The following is a 17529-nucleotide window of genomic DNA, read 5'->3' on the forward strand; positions in this document are numbered from 1 at the left end:
TTTTTTTTTGTTTGATTACATTTATGCAATTAATTATAAATTATGTGTTCGTGCGATTAGAAAGATTAATCGTAATTTTGCCTTTTGGCTTGCATTTGTAGCGTACATAACATATGAATAAAATTAAAATTATTATAATAACTAATATAAGAGATATGTGTCCGCTATGATTTTTTAGATTTAAATCCCTTAAATTAAAATCATTATTACTTATTCTATTGATCTGCTCCTTAATTTCTTCGACATCTTTATTGTTGTTGATGTGGTCAATCTGAAGCGGCACTATTTTGTCTTCTGTAATATCATGCATTACTGATATAATTGGATCTTGTGTTAAGCTGATAGTATTTTGCGTTGTAAATATTTGATGACTTGAGAATGTGATGCCTTCCTATCGGGCTGTGCAACAAGCTTCAATGGAAAGAACACCTTGTGCTGGAATTTCTATTATTTCTCTTTTACCACCTAGACAGTCGACATGCAATGTATATCCTTTAAATACTTTGAAGATCCACGTGTTGTCTGGATTAAGCTCTGCCCAGAACGGTGTCTTCTTTGTCTCTTCATACTTACAGTCTGCATGGCTAGTGTTGAATAGTGCTGAAAGCTCGCATGTTTGGTCTAATGCAGGCTGCCACGGTGTTTTTCCTTTACATATAAGGTGTTTGTTTAGGCTTCTTGTACACCTATTCAGCTAAGATTGGGATATAAAAAAATACGAATTGAGCCCAAAGTTATAAATTAGAAATTCATTCATGATTGTGCGTTATAGCTTCAAGGCGCCTTTCAAGAGATAATGATATGACATTACATGCTTCTTCGAACTGAGTTAAGAGATGACACTGATCTTTTATTCTAGTCAAGCAATTCGGTATTACATTAATCTGTTCAAAATATGCGCGAAGATCATAAAATATTACCAAATCCCAAGTAGAGGTAATAACGTCCATTTTTCTTAGTGAATCCAGAAATATTGCTGTATTAGCTGGCAATTCGCTTACCGATCCWATTCTTTTTGGTACTACTTTCAAGGCGTTCGCGAGATTGCTTGGTGTAAGGCTTCTGGTGCTGAAGTGTAACTCCAAATATATTCATCTTCGACCTGTTTGTTTTCTTTTGACTGTTTGTGCCTAAGTAAGTTTCCTTTACCTGATCCTTCCGGTCTTCTTCTGCTGCGCTTACCAAAGGACACAACTTCTGAATTGGTCTTTTCAATATGCTATTTTGGAGCTTCAACGTCACCACACGAATGTGGCCATCATTTCCCGGGTGAGTTTCTATAATTTTAGCAAGAGGCCACTTGGCTGGTTGTGTGTTTTCGTCTTTTAGTTTTACCATATCGCCCACTTTAATATTGTCTGCCGGAGTTTTCCATTTATTTCTTTGCTGGAGGGTATGAAGATATTCATTTTTCCAACGATTCCAAAAATCTCTTTGAATTCTTTTGTGCTAACTTCCATTTGTTTAATGTAGAGTAGTTGACATCTGGTTCGATCGATGGAATTGATTTTATTGGTCTTCCAATTAGAAAATGACCCGGTGCTAACACATCTATTCCATTATCGTCGTTTATTGAATATAGTGGACGCGAGTTCAAAGATGCTTCTATTTGAGCTAATACTGTAGACATTTCTTCAATAGTTAATTTTTTATCTGCGATGGCTCTTTTTAAATGGTATTTCATTCCTTTTACACCTGCTCCCCACATTCCTCCGAAATGTGGGCCTGCCGGGGGAATAAAATGCCAAGTTATTTGTTCGTTGACCAAAATTGGTGCTACATCTGATTTTGCTTTATTGCTGCTTTAAACTCTTTATCAAGCCACTTATTTGCTCCAACAAAATTGGATCCATTGATCGAGTAGATATGAAGACACCTCCCTCTTCTGCCGAAAAATCTTCTTAGTGCTGCCAAAAACGCGTGTGATGATAACTCACTGACTGCCTCAAGATGAACGTACCCTTTGAAGGACTTTTGACCACGTCCTTTTGAGCATCTCATTTGGAATGGTCCAGCGTAGTCAACTCCAGTATAAGTAAACGGCCTCGACATTGATACTCTGAATTCTGGTAGATCGCCCATTATTTGTTTTGCAGAGACTTGTATCGTATACACTTACAACAATTTCGTATACAGCTTTTTATTAGGTTCTTAACCTCGATTATCCAGTAACCCCCTGATAACTGCTTCTGTTAACCGGTTTCCACCATGTATTGTAGCATGGTGTGCATCTTTAATTATTAATGCAGTTAAAGTTGCTTTATGAAGAAAGTGTTTTGAACTATAAGACAATTCCGCGTTTGTCAGTCTAGCTCCCACTCTCATAACGTCATTTTCATCTAAAAATAGGTTGAGGTTGACATTTTGTATTGCTGAGCGGTTTGCCATTCAATAGTTGTTTCATTTCGTCTTTGAAGAATTGTTTTTGTGACTGTCGAATGATTGTATTTTTTGCTCTTTGTAATTCTTTCACAGATAAATTTACGGAGTGATGATTTTCCTTTTTCTTACCGAAGCGTAATAAGTGAGCTACTACTCTTTAACCAGCTAGAATATCGATTTATTAGCTTGTCGGTGAATTGACTTTCGGTTTTTGATGTCATTAATATTGTTGCTGTGTTGATATCTGCAACTGTTGCACATTGGTTTTCCGACAATGCTAACCATTTGGGCCCATACCACCAAATATCCATGCTTAGTAATTTGGGAGATGATATACCTCTTGACGCCGAATCAGCAGAATTATCTTTTGTGCTTACGTGTCTCCAGGTTGCTTGTAGAAAGGAGGCGCGCCACAGCTTGTTTCCGAGAATCACCCAAATCTTTATCTTCTTTAAAAGGGATTTTTACAATAAACCGCCCATCATCATCTTGTTTGATGGTTTCTTCAAACTGCATTAAACATGCATCACTTTCTTCGATATTGTTTTCGTCTGGTATTACCTCCAGCTCCCAAAATCGCTCTAGGTTGGTAGTCGTAGATTTTGTCTTGAATTGAACTGAATTTTTTTTTTGTTTGATGATTCCAGATAAAATCCAACCGAATTTTGTTGCTTGTCCAAGAACTCCGTCACTTTTTTTTTACACCGTCTTCAATGATTCGGCTAAATATGTCTCCACCAATTACCATGTCTATTCTATCTGCTTTATTAAACAATGGGTCAGCAAGTGTATAATTTTTCCATCTAGCAGCTGCCTTACACTTTCGACGTTGTCAATATTAATGACTTTATGATCCATTATTCTGTCCCACTGTGTCGTCAACAAAATACGTTTGTTGTCGTACCTTTCTTTAAGGATACTCCATGCTGCTTTGTAATTATCGGCTGATATCTGCAAATGTTGAATCAGACGAGCAGCTTCACCTTTCAAGCAAAGAAGCATTTTTTCAGAGCTAGATATTTGTTCGTTGTTGTGTATTAAATGATAAGCACTGCTAGGTTGAGATTGTATTTCAAATCTAGTCTTATTTTTGTTGAGCAACTCCTTTTATACAAAATGCCTATGTTCTTAAGTTAATTATCAGACCAACGCATAACACATAATAAGTGCATTGGGCTTATCTAAAAGTAAATATATATTTTACCAGCACCTAGCAGAATATTGGAATTCATCAATCTGCTGGGGCTAAGTGAGACGCTGTGAGTTAGTAGAGGGCACAATAGACCCTAGGTCGCGGTGCAATCCTCATTCTTTATCTTATCTTATCTTTACCAGCAAATGGATTTGTATACATTTGCTAGTGTGCATCTATTGCATTTCTATTTGTTAGTTTATGTAAGTACGTGTATTTGTGACTAAGGCACTTGAGATTTATTATGAAGAATACAATAACCACCATAAGGGTGGTTTTTTCTGTATTGTATTCTTATTACATATTTTTCTTTTATTTGCTGCATTTTTGTATGCAGTCAACTGATAGTGGACTGTATTATTATTGTTCAAGTAATTTGAACAGCGGGAGTTTCGAGATGTAGAAGTTAAAGAGTAGCGGGGAGAGGACACCATCCTGCGGAATCCCCTGTTTAATTCTTCTCAGTTTAAATGTTTCACCTCGAAATAGTACGGATGAGTGACGACCGTCCAGATAGTTCATGGTCCATCTCTTTAGCCCTGGAGGAAGCGTAGTTTTTTCAATGTCCTGCAGTAGCGTGTGGTTGACCGTGTCAAAAGCTTTTGACAGGTCCAACGCTACGAGAATCGTTCTCTCACASGGTGGTTTCTGGTTGAGGCCACGAACTATCTGAGCGTTTATGACGCTAAGTGCTGTGGTGGTGCTGTGCACTTTTCGGAATCTATGCTGGTGGCTGGCTAGGCTCAGGTAGTGAGTGAAGGTCGGGAGTAAGAAGGCCTCAAGTGTCGTCACTACTGGGGAGAGAACAGTTTTCGGTCGATAAGATTTGAAGAGTGGTCAGCGAGAGGTTGAGGACCTTGGTGAGATATCTTACTCCCGTCGAACCTAGATGCTTTAGCATTAGCATGTTGATTCCATCGCGCTCCCTATTCATGAGTGCAACTATCTCCTCGATCTCGATTTGGACTTCGTTGCAGTTAAATTGAAGTAGCTGGAGTTTTTTTTTTTTTTTTTTTTTTGATTCTAGGGGTGAGAGAGTGACGTGTGGATGGATGCTGCAGAACCCGCAGAGGCGGTTGTCGCACTGGGGTATTGCTTGGCGACGCCACTGTTGTGTGTTGCGGGGGCAGACTCCTGCAGAATAGGGCAACGTACGTAACTGATGTGACGTTCCGACCTATGACGGTCTGACACACGGAGCAGATTGTGCGAGGAACCAAGAGTTGCTGACTGGGAGCTATGTTACCTGTTTGAGCTCCTGGGGACCGTGGAGGTCCTCTGTTGGCCACTCGGGGTGAGTGGCGGCCCAGCGCGCGAAATATGTGCAGATTGCATAGCCGTAGAGGCTAGCGTCGCAGCATTGGTCCACTCCCTATGAGTCTTAAGGCCTGAACAGGTCTGCACCTGACCGAGGTGTAGCTTGGATGGAGCCTTTTTGCGCAAACGCAGCAGAAAAATTCCTCCGCGCCTGGGTTGGACTCAATGCCAGCACGAGTCAGGAGGATACGGATCAACCCTGCTGCAAGGCGTTGCTCCAACGACGATAAACATATATTAACACTCACCGATCCAAACGGGGTTAGATCGCCGAAAAACAGCCCTTGGTCGGATGAAATTCGAGTGAATTCCGGTACGTAGAACCAGCTGTCGTGGGATTACGATTTTAGTAGTTTTTACCAGTATCGTTATATGGGGAGTGAGCAGGGTTATCTTGCGATTTCATCCGTTTTCGCACTTTCGGTAGGAGTTCTAATAATATTTGTACTAGGCGAATTTGGTTAATGTCGCTTTAGTGGTTTAGGAAATAGGTATTATAGGGCGGAACGACGACCACTTTTTCACAATTTTTGTTTATTCTAAGGAACCCGAGTACCAAGTTTCTTCAACATATCTCAATTTTAACACAAGTTACAGTTTGCACGAATGGACAGGCAGGCAGTCACCCGGCTTTCAACTTTTCTCGTCAACCTGATCATTTATGTATGTATAACCCTATATCTATCTCGCTAGTTTTAGGTGATTCCTACAACCGTTAGGTGAACAAACTATTATACTCTGTAGTAGAAGGTTGCAAAATATAAAAATATTGAGTAAGAATTTTACGTTCATTATTTAAAAAAATCTTGAATGAATTGCAATCATATAGTACATGGTACGAGTATCTTATTATATGCCAGCTCATAGTCTCAATTTTATTACTATATTTAACTTCGTGTCGACGATAATTATGTTATATCAAACAAGACTGAACTACACTATTAGGGTAAAATGAGTGTAGAGATCTGCATTAACTTTTGACATTGCTCAGGTATAGTCATGAATATATTTTCATGCGGGTTTAAAATATTTATATCATAATCCACGATGGATGAATTTAAATTTAAAATTGTGTTATATGCGAAGTTAGCGTGGTTGCGGTCCGATAATAATGCTAGGTAGCGAATTTGGTGAAATTGGTCTTTTAGATCCTGATCCTCTTCACCTAAAGGGGGAATGGTGTCACGCGAATGAAATCTATACTATTAGGCTGAGTTATGACAGAAATTTGCGTGGATGTGCAATAAGAATATTTTTAATATGAATCCACTTAAGTGAACCACCGTGGTTGGTCCTTTTGTGTAAGTGGATTATGGTGAAGTTATGAATACGCCCGCTATATATATCACAATTACTTTTAGGTGATACAAAAAACCGTTAGCTGAACAAAATTTTTAAAAACGGAGAAACATGTTTCCAGGGAATAATGAATTAGTAGTTGGCAATAAATTTGGTAAAAAATCGTATTTCATGGTAGAAAGTTTAATAAGTACTCAGCAACAATGATCCCCAAAGCCATAATGTATAAAAAATAACACGAAAACAGAGATCTTTCACAGTTTTCCGGACAAAATATTTTCAAGTACGGCAAAACTCATCCACCAATGTCTGCTGTAGAAATCCCAGGCGATTTAAATTTATTTTAACTTTAAATCACAGTGAGTGAAATATAATGGTAAGGGAATGTTTCTTGTTCAAAGGCGTGTAACTGATTCATCGAGTTGAAGGCATGATGGACCTGGACGTATAAGTGAATATACTTCAAAATGTTATACTAAACAATGATCCTAAAAATACCTGTAGGGTGGCACAGAAATGGCTTCCGGTCAAAGGAATTGTGGTTATGGACAAGCCAGCCAATTCCAATAAAGTTGTATATAATAAACTGTTTGCTGCATGTGTGAACTAAATTCTTATTTATTTAGAAACGTACTACCGAAAGAGAGTTTTACATTTGCAAAGCAACCAGAGTCCAAACTATTTAAAATTGCTAACAATTAAACAATAGAACAGCAACTCGATCATAGTTGAAAATTGCCTATAATGTCTGAAAATGTATCACAAATGAAAAAATATATATATGTACATTTATGTATACAAACTGATACTTCTTATGCCTTTTTATAGTTAGTACATTCCATATATCGATAATTTAAAGATAAATGCAATTACAATTAATGTGTTTGTTTACATAAGTTTTGGCACACTACTATGACACAAACTTCGCTCATAAAATTATTTCAGCTCTATTTGTTTTTGCAGGGTTATCAGATATACTATATGTATTCTTAAGTATGAGTTTTATGTCTATGCACAAATAGTATTTATATGGTAATGATATATGGTTCTTTTTATTCATAAAGATATGGAGATTTTAACATCATACGCAAATCGAATTTGCATACACAACTCTATACCCATTTACGTTGAAATGCGTTGCCGAGAGATACCGCATGAGAGACGTGATTGCAACCTTCTGTCATTGTACATTAATATATACTATTTCAATGATGAAGATATGGTTGCTAAAATACATTCAATTCAACTTGATGCCGTTCAGGGGTAAAAAATTTACTCTTATATTATTAAACATTTTTTATATTCCTAATTTACTATGTTTACAGTTTACCTGCGGATGTCGTGTACACCACAATAACTGATTCCCGATACTTTATTATGTCTTGGCCACAGCAAAATATATTAGGCAAACCACGATCGGGTCTCTGCAAATATTCATTAACACCAAATCTCGATACCTTGGCAAGCATACGTGACTTCAAACATATTAAACATTGTGTTCGTTATCTAGAATGTACCACAGGTATAGGTGTCTTTCTTCACCACTTACTATATTTAAAAATATTTTTATATATTAATAGATGATAAACTACTTGGCTTTGGAGATACACAACTAACGATATGGGACCATCGTAGTGGTGATGTTTTAATGAACTATGACTTTAATATGAAGCTGGGTCGAAACTTAGGTTCTATTTATTATCCTAGTCTAGAAATCGGTCAAAACAGCGTCCTGTTATTATGTCAATATAAAACAAAAATAAGCGAAAATGAATATGAAGCAGCCGAACTGATATTTATTGCTTGTAGTGTATCACACACAAATCCGTCACATCGAGTTCTGAGACGTTTGAAAACACCTAGCAAAGCTTTTGATGCATTAGAAAACGCAATAAACACTGGTGAGTACATTGTCATAACGGCAAAAAATGACGAGGAAATTTGGATAAATAACTCGGATGCTACTACGATAACAAAAGTACCGCCTCAATATACTAGACGATTCTATGCACGGGGAAGATCACAAATAATAGAATTAACATGTAAAAGTCTTACAGTGGACTCGTTTTCAAATCATGTATTAAAGTTAGCAGCGAATCCAGCTGTTAATGAAACAAAGTCTAATAAGGAGGAGTAATATGGTGATATATTTAAAATATTTGGGGCATCTTTTTTAAGGTGAACTAAGCTGTATAATTTGATTTTTATGTTCAACTCCTTAAAATATATTCTGGAATATGTAGTTATTGTTCTTTTCTTATATACGAATTAACTTTGAATTCAATTCATCCAAAATTTCTAGTTCCCAAAAGTAATAATTTTCTCCGCATCGAAGCTGTATATGCAAATAATTAAAAACGAAAATAGAATATCGTTAATTGTGGAAAAAATATACGAAATATTTAATACCATATTTTTTACTAAATGTCAAAAGTTATCTAACGTTTCAAATAAATTCGTTTCAGAAACGCATACAGATTATTTGAATGGGCAATAAATATATTGTTTATGTTTGTTCATATCTTCTTCATATATTTATAACTAAAAAAATTAATTCAAATCTGGTGAAAAATAAGTTTCTGGAAAATCACTTTAAATTAACTATTTTTGAGAGCTGAGAGTGCTGTACATAAGACGTAAAATTTTTTTTACTAGCGATCAAAATACTTAACATAATTCGGCTTAAGCTTTGAATTAATTGTCACATACTTAAGGATGTCACTGCTGGGAAAAAATGGTCTAACCTTGATATTAGACATGGTCATAAGGTAACACATGATAACTCACTAAGTAATTTTATTTGACTTTATTCACTTTATTTTAAATATCTTTTATGAATACGAAAATTGTAATATTTTAAATAATAGCAATAAAGTTAGTATTAGTGAACTTACAATTAAAAGAGAGTTTTTTTTTCTATGGATGGAAAGGTGATTAGGACATTATACATTTTGATATTAATTTTTAGAAAAAAAAAAACTTAATATTATGTTTTGCTTTTAAATAATCCGACAGTGACTAAAAGGAAGATACAAGACAATTCGCACGACAGCCGGTTGTACGTTACCGAAATTGACCCGGATTTTATCCAGCCAAGGGCTTTTTTAATTCGGCGATCCGACCCTATTTTGATAGGTCAGTTCTAGCTTAAAATTGTCATTATTGAAGCAACTCTTAACAGCAGGATTGCTCCGCAACCCCTTGACCGGCATCGAATCCAACCCGAGCCCGGAGCAACTTTTCTGCTGAGTTTGGGCTACAATGATCTATCCAAACTCTACCTATGTAGGTTTGGTGTAACACATGTAATGGATGGAGCTGTCTGAAGACCTGCTCAGTCCTTAAGATTCACGGAGTGGACCATAAGTTACTCTCCCTAGAAGCTTAAACGGGCAACATTACTCCCAATCTATTTAGACCGAGAACTCCTTCACCGCAATACCCATTCCAACGAACGTAATCGTTGACGAACGTCAATGGGATCCTGCTCGCAGAAGTCGGAAAGGTGGTCCCTCTACAGAAAGCTAGGAAACCCGCCAGCAAAAGGTATTCTTATCACCCGATAACAGTCCTCTCGACAGCTTTAAGCTTTAAGCTTAATTTTTTGCAGTTCTTTGTTTCCGCGCAAGATTTTCCCAACACGTCTAATAAGGCATTCAATGAGTACAGTTAAATCCTTTTCTTCCAAATTTAGGTTAAACAACTGACTCAAATTGAAACTTTCAAGAACTTCATCGAAAAACCGCGTTTTAAAATCTTGTTATGGGGTTTTCCACTTCTACATCTAATTTTTCAACCATCTGTGCAGCATTTGAAAAAATACAATAAAGTTGATGTTCAGCATTCATTCTTCGCCCAAGAATTAGGCTAAAACAGTGTTACGTTTCGGTCTTAAAACTTAAAAAAATGTTGTAAATTCTCTGAATATTTCAGATATCCTTCCAATCAAAGCAATTCGTTCAGAATATGGGAAAAACATGGTATCATCTCAGCGTTTCTAGCTCCTTTTTGGATTTCCTTTACAGCTCCACGATCTCCCAACATAACAATACAACCATCAGTGGCTTTTGCAACGCATTTCGGAACATCCAGCCCTATATCTTTCATGTCTTTCAAAACCAACTGTCCTAATGCAGCTCCCAAAAGTGAAATCTCCTCGTGGTTGTTTTCTTCAATACTTATATACTTCAATATTTTTACTACTGTGATCAAATTTGAATTTTTATACTCTCGCAACAAAGTTGCTAAAGAGAGTATTATAGTTTTGTTCACATAACGGTTGTTTGTAAGTCCTAAAACTAAAAGAGTCAGATATAGTTATTATCAGGTTATATATACCAAAGTGATCAGGGTGACGAGTAGAGTTGAAACCCGGATGTCTGTCCGTCTGTCCGTCTGTCCGTCTGTCCGTCCGCCGTGCAAGCTGTAACTTGAGTAAAAATATCTCAATTTTTACGATGATGAAACTTGGTACACGTATTTCTTGGCTCCATAAGAAGGTTAAGTTCGAAGATGGGCAAAATCGGCCCACTGCCACGCCCACAAAATGGCGGAAACCGAAAACCTATAAAGTGTCATAACTAAGCCATAAATAAAGATATTAAAATGAAATTTGGCACAAAGGATCGCATTAGGGAGGGGCATATTTGGACGTAATTTTTTTGGAAAAGTGGGAGTGGCCCGCCCCTACTAACTTTTTTGTACATATCTCGAAAACTACTATAGCTATGTCAACCAAACTGTATAGAGTCGTTTCTTTTAGGCATTTCCATATACAATTCAAAAACGGAAGAAATCGGATGATAACCACGCCCACCTCCCATACAAAGGTTATGTTGAAAATCACTAAAAGTGCGTTAACCGACTAACAAAAAACGTCAGAAACACTAAATTTTGCGGAAGAAATGTCAGAAGGAAGCTGCATCCAGGCTTTTTTTTCAAATTGAAAATAGGCGTGGCGTCGCCCACTTATGGACCAAAAACCATATCTCAGGAAGTACTCAACCGATTTCAATAAAATTCGGTATATAATATTTTTTTAGCACCCTGATGACGTGTACCAAATATGGGTGAAATCGGTTCACAACCACGCCTGAAATTTCGATTATCACTTTATCATGCGAGAGTATAAAATGTTCGGTGACACCCAAACTTAGCCGTTCTTTACTTGTTTTTATGATGTTTTTGAAGATGTAGCTCGAACGAAGATTCTTTGAGTAGCCATGATGGGGCAAAAGAAATAGACTTTTCCTCAGCTATAGTTGTTATACCTAGATCCTTAACTAATTTAATGCATTTAGAAACAGTGGAAGAAGTATTGGAGTTTGTATCGTCGGCCCATTTGGATTTTACTATACCATATAAGAGCTTGTTATTACATAATAGTAGTTTTGGAATAAGCTTTTGCGAAGTATGTAAAACTCTTTATTCAAGGGATGGGAGTCCGGCTTCCGTTAATGTGAACTTTATTGGTGATGTTTGGAATGCCCGAATATTTCTTCTAACGGCTGCATGGTATGGTGCAAAGATTAACTTTATGTTGCTTCTGGCACAATTGCAGTAGAAAGGGAGACCATAATCAACCTTAGATAAAATTAAAGCTCTTGTAATATTGATGAGAGAAGAAATGTGAATTAAACAATATTTTGATGATAGATACTTAATTATATTAAGCCTAGAAATTAGTTGCTTACGTAGATTTGTACAATGTTCCTTAAAAGTAAGTCTCTTATCAAATATTAAACCTAGGAATTTAAGACTAGTAGTATTTACAATATTGACATTATTATAGTTAAGATAGAAGTTATTACATTTGTGTTTTCTACAGATATGAAATAATTTGCATTTGTTTATAGAAATATTCGCACCTGAATAATTGGACCAATTTGAAATATCAGAAAGGATTTTTAAGAAGGTATTTTTAACAGTATTAAGATTATTTTTCTTGGAGAAGATCAGCACATCATCAGCATAAATAATACGCGAAATGAGTTTATATTTAGAGATTATCGTACTGATTTCGTTAAATGCGATTACAAATAGTGTAACAGACAATGGTGATCCTTGTGGTATTCCGTTGTACATATTGTCATATTGTACGTGTTCGAAAAAGTGTTATTTATTTTAGTCATGAATTTGTGGTTAATTAGGAAAGATTTAATAAAGTTAAATATTTTTTCACTAATTTGACACTTCTCAAGTTGATGAGAACCAACTCTGCCGAAAGCTTTCTCGAAATCCAAACTGAGAGTGGATATGTGGTTTCTTTTCGATAAAGCAGTTTTGGCGAAATCATCAAAATAGAGTAAGGCATCCATAGTGCCTTGCCCTGCCTTAAATGTCACTTGGCTGATTGAGAAGGTTTTTATTTAATGCAAACCACGAGATATGTTTTGATATGATTTTTTTTAATTGTTTGCCCATGCAACAAAGGAGTGATATTGGCCTGTAACCAAGAACATCTGTAGACACTACATTGGATTTAGGAATTGCTACAATCACTGCATTTTTCCAGCTTTGAGGGTGGACACCTTGACATAAAATATTGTTGTACAATTTAACAATTCTATTTTTAAGACTTAAAGGACAGTTTTTTAGCATGGGAATGAAATCCTGTCTTGCCTGACATTGAAGATAAAGTGAAATCGAATTCTACGATGGATATGTTTGATTTGGTAATAGATGGGGGTGAGAGAACTTTACTGTACCTTCTTCTGAGAAGTAAATTTTTATTTGATACAAACGAGGGGTGGAAGTTTGAATCTCTCGAATAATCGAACCATGATTAGCTATTTCTCTTGAGTCGAAAATTGGGCCACTTGAGGTGTTTATACAATTAAAATTCACGTTCGTATATTAGATTGAGAGCATTTTTATGTCGGCCCATAATTTCTTGGGATTTGTTAACTGAGTGATAGCTTCGGTAATATTTTGTAAGCAAGTCCTCTTAGCTTCTTTAATATTTCTCCGAAACATTGCATTGGCTTTTTTGTGTTTTATTAGATTATCAATAGAGCGAGTTCTTTTGTAAATTAACCATAGTGATTGTTTTTCTTCTCTAAGTTTAGATAACTCCATAGACCAAGAAGGCACATGATTTTTGAAGATTTTTTTACCCGTTTAGGGGATAGATAGGTGAGCAGAAGTTTTGATTATTTTGGTAATCGTAGCTGTTTCTTTATTTATATTATTGTCTATAGGAGGACTTGCAGCAGACAAGTTTCCGCAGAGTTGTTGAAATTTGGACCAATTAGCCTTGTCCAACAGAAATTTTGGCTTCGCCGACCCTTTTCTGGATAAAGGGGTTGATAAGTGGGTTATAATGGAGAAATGATCGCTGTTATAAAGATCAGTTAGTGTTTGGCTGTTAAGTTTGGGGGCGATAGCAGAAGAACAAATGACCAGATCTACATTCGTGAACGAATTATGTGTAGAAAAATGCGTAGGGGAACCGTCGTTAAAAATTGTTAAGTTTTCTGCTAATAAAAGGTCTTCTATGATTTTACCTCTTTGGTTAGTACATGTGGAACCCCAAAGAGGGCTCCAAGCATTGAAGTCGCCAAGTATAAGTACGGGTTTTTGGATAGGTCCGATTATATCGCGTAGTTCTTTGATATTAAAGTTTTGGTGTGGTGGAATGTAAATTGTTAGGACGGTTAATTTAAATCCAATAAATATTTCTATTGGTATTGTAGAAGTATTAAAAAATGTAGGGAGAAATATGTGGGGGAAGTCTTTTTTTTTATTAAAGTAGCAATACCTTGTTTGTTAGTATGATTTTGTGTTAAGTTGGAGAAATAGGCAACGTATTGTTTGGGTACAACAGCTGCGGAATTAAATGAAAGGTGTGTTTCTTGTAATGATATAACACTTGGTGATTGTTCTTTTATGAGTAATTCTGAGTCAGTGTAAGTGTTGTAGAATCCGTTCATATTCCATTGGAGAAATTTGAACATTTATTAATAATGTGAGTGATTGAGAAAAAGGAGAGGGGGATAATGAGAGTTATTGATCTTCATGGTCAGATGTGGTAATTATATGAGGTGAGATATATTCTGAATAAGTAGGTGGAGCGGGAATATTGATATTGTCTGTAGAGAGAGAGAGTTAGTTTGGATTTTAAGAGAATCTGTTGTAGATATTTTAGGATGAGTGGTATGCTTATTTTGGTTGGGTTTGTTTTTGTTTGGGTAAGCGTTAGGTTAGGAAGGTTTTTTGTTGTTTCTTTTGTAGTTTCATTTGGTGAGTTTAGATGGTTATCGATTGCATTGAGCATTTATTTTCTGTTTTTATTTTTAGAATATTTTTGGATTGTAGGTATTTAGGACAAGAGCGTGAAGAGGAAGGACGATCGCCTGAGCAATTTGCACAAAATGTGCGGTTACATGGCGAGCGGAGATGAGAAGGGTAACTGAACATATCGCAGGCAGGGTTGTTGTTGCAACGTTTCGCTGTGTGACCTAGAAGATGGCAACTTTTATACCTCATGGGATTAGGGAAATATGCTCTATCTATCTAAGTTTGTAGAGGTCAAATGAAAGAAGTATCACACCACTAGGTCTTTGTTTGCCTTCTATATTTTTTGTGAATTTATACACAAAAGTAACTCCCTGATCTTTTAAATTGTCAACAATTTCATCTTCTGCAGTGTCATTTAGAAATAAAGCGTAAATTGTACCTTTACAGCAATTCAAATTGTCGTGTATCTTAACTTTAATATCGAAAATTCCATTTAATTTCTTTGTTGTAAGAAATTTTTCAGCGATCTTCCGATTTTTAACGAGTAAGAGTAAATTACCAACGAGGGCAAGACGAAATATCTCCTGTCATCAAACAAACAGTCGTCGCACTCGCGACTTGGCACTCACGTCACTGTTGACAGTCATAACTTTGAAGTTGTAGATAATTTCGTCTATCTTGGAACCAGCGTAAACACCACCAACAATGTCAGCCTAGAAATCCAACGCAGGTTAACTCTTGCCAACAGGTGCTACTTCGGACTGAGTAGGCAATTGAGAAGCAAAGTCCTCTCTCGACAAACAAAAACCAAACTCTATAAGTCACTCATAATACCCGTCCTGCTATATGGTGCAGAGGCTTGGACGATGACAACAACTGATGAGTCGACGTTGCGAGTTTTCGAGAGAAAAGTTCTGCGAAAGATTTATGGTCCTTTGCGCGTTGGCCACGGCGAATATCGCATTCGATGGAACGATGAGCTGTACGAGATATACGACGACATACGACGACATTGACATAGTTCAGCGGATTAAAAGACAGCGGCTACGCTGGCTAGGTCATGTTGTCCGGATGGAGGAAAACGCTCCAGCTCTGAAAGTATTCGACGCAGTACCCGCCGGGGGAAGCAGAGGAAGAGGAAGACCTCCACTCCGTTGGAAGGACCAAGTGGAGAAGGATCTGGCTTCACTTGGAATATCTAATTGGCGCCACGTAGCGAAAAGAAGAAACGACTGGCGCGCTGTTGTTAACTCGGCTATAATCGCGTAAGCGGTGACTACGCCAATCAAGAAGAAGAAGAATTCGGTTATAGATAAAATTTCCTTACTTATTGATTCTAAGCTTTTATGCACAGCGAAGCAAGAGTATTTGGAAAGTGTTTTATTCGAATCTGCTGCAGATATTAGAACAAACTTTGGGCAATCTTTTTAATTTGAGGCAGTTCTGGAAAATTTTCAAGTGGTTCGTATGTAAGTTTTTTCTTTTGGGGTTGGGGATAGAGGCAAGCAAAGCAAACCTGTTTTCCCCGATTCCCCGAGGTTAGGCGGCCCTGGGGCCATAACAAATCAATTATTCACTAATATGTACTGTTTTTTACGCGAGTAACCGTACGATCAAAGTAAAACAAAAACACGTGCACTTATATGCAAAAAGGAATATGCGAATAAAGCGTAAAGCACAAAAGAAAAACCGCGATTAGAAACACGTCCGCTCAATGAGAGAGATAGTCGAAGACTGTTGACAAGATATATTCACGAAATTTTGCATAAATTATTTTCTAAGTCAACAATATAATCTCCGAAGAAATTGTTTACATCGGTTAACTATAGCATTTAGCTGCCATACAAACTGAAAATCGGAATGCTTGCATGGGAAACTTCCTCATTTGACGATATATCTTCACGAAATTTGCTATGAGTTATTGTTAAAGAAATAATGTAATATAGGAAGAAATTGTTCAGATCGGCTCACTATAGCATATAGTTTCCATACAAACCGAATGATCGGAATCAAGAACTTGTATGGAAAACTTTCGCATTTGACGTGATATCTTCACGAAATTTTACGTGGATTACTGTTTAAGGTAACAACACAATCTCCGAAAAAATTGTTCAGAGCAGATTACTACAGCATATAGATTCCATACAAGCTGGACACATATTTACTAAAAGAAATGCACCTGTGAAGGGTAGCCGAAGTTAACGTTTTCTCTTGTTTTTTTGTCTTGATAGTGTATCTGTTACTATGTTTTGATTTCCTGGTTTGTATACTGTTTTTGCTCCTGTTTCTTGTATAAAATTTTTCCAACTTTTTAGTTTTATATTTGGATTTTTGTTCGAGACAGAAAATATTAATGCTTGGTGATCAGTGTGTATAGTTAAATCTGCTATACCGTAAATGTAATTCCTAAATTTTCCTATAATATAATATAATCTAGTTAATAATACATAAAAAATATAGGTTTCTTTAGATGTGTATAAGAGACAGGTGTATAGTTAAATCTGCTATACCGTAAATGTAATTCCTAAATTTTCCTATAATATAATATAATCTAGTTAATAATACATAAAAAATATAGGTTTCTTTTCCTGTAATAAGACTCCTCTTATGACGAAATTACTCGCATCTGAAGTTAAATCAAAAGGTTTTGAGAAATCTGGTAGAAATAATTCAACGTGTTCTTTTAATTTTGTTTTAATTATTTGTATGGCTTTTATAGCTTCTTTATCTAATTTAAAATCTTTCTTAGCTGAGATTTTTTTTACTTTTTATAGCACTTTCCTCTTGTAGATGTACTAGATTTGTTATATTGCATATCCTTATATAAATTTCCTATAATATCCCGCCATAGCTAAAAATTACCTTAATTCTTTCAGGGTTTGAGGTATCGGATACCTTTTCTAATGTTTCTACTTTCTTTGGATCTACCGTTATCGTATTATGTGTTATTATATGTCCTAAATATTCGATTTGATTTTTAAAGAAGTGTGATTTTTCATCAGAGGTTTTCATATTTGCTTTATGTAATGAATTTACGATTATTTAGATGTGTTTAATATTATGTTCTTCAGGTGTCGAGGAATATATTAACAAATATTAGC

At 36.1% G+C, this 17529-nt stretch overlaps 1 protein-coding gene across 3 annotated transcripts in view; it reads left to right on the top strand.

The window, feature by feature from the left end:
- The window catches only part of LOC108972795, a 45264-nt gene extending 36832 nt beyond the window's left edge, over positions 1 to 8432 (top strand). The window contains exons 5-8 of one of the 3 annotated variants that reach the window (XM_018939599.1): positions 7255 to 7453; positions 7516 to 7712; positions 7771 to 7827; positions 7903 to 8432. In XM_018939599.1, the coding sequence (XP_018795144.1) occupies positions 7255 to 7453; positions 7516 to 7712; positions 7771 to 7827; positions 7903 to 8327 (878 nt within the window). In that variant the 3' untranslated portion in view covers positions 8328 to 8432. Of the gene's footprint in view, positions 1 to 7254; positions 7454 to 7515; positions 7713 to 7770 lie in introns of all 3 variants that reach the window. The other 2 variants (XM_018939600.1, XM_018939598.1) reach the window with 2 other exon arrangements.
- The last annotated feature ends 9097 nt before the right edge of the window (positions 8433 to 17529 follow it).

The sequence above is a fragment of the Bactrocera latifrons genome, unplaced genomic scaffold (assembly GCF_001853355.1).
Source record: "Bactrocera latifrons isolate USDA-ARS-PBARC rearing strain unplaced genomic scaffold, ASM185335v1 scaffold_426, whole genome shotgun sequence".
Lineage (NCBI taxonomy): Eukaryota > Metazoa > Arthropoda > Insecta > Diptera > Tephritidae > Bactrocera > Bactrocera latifrons.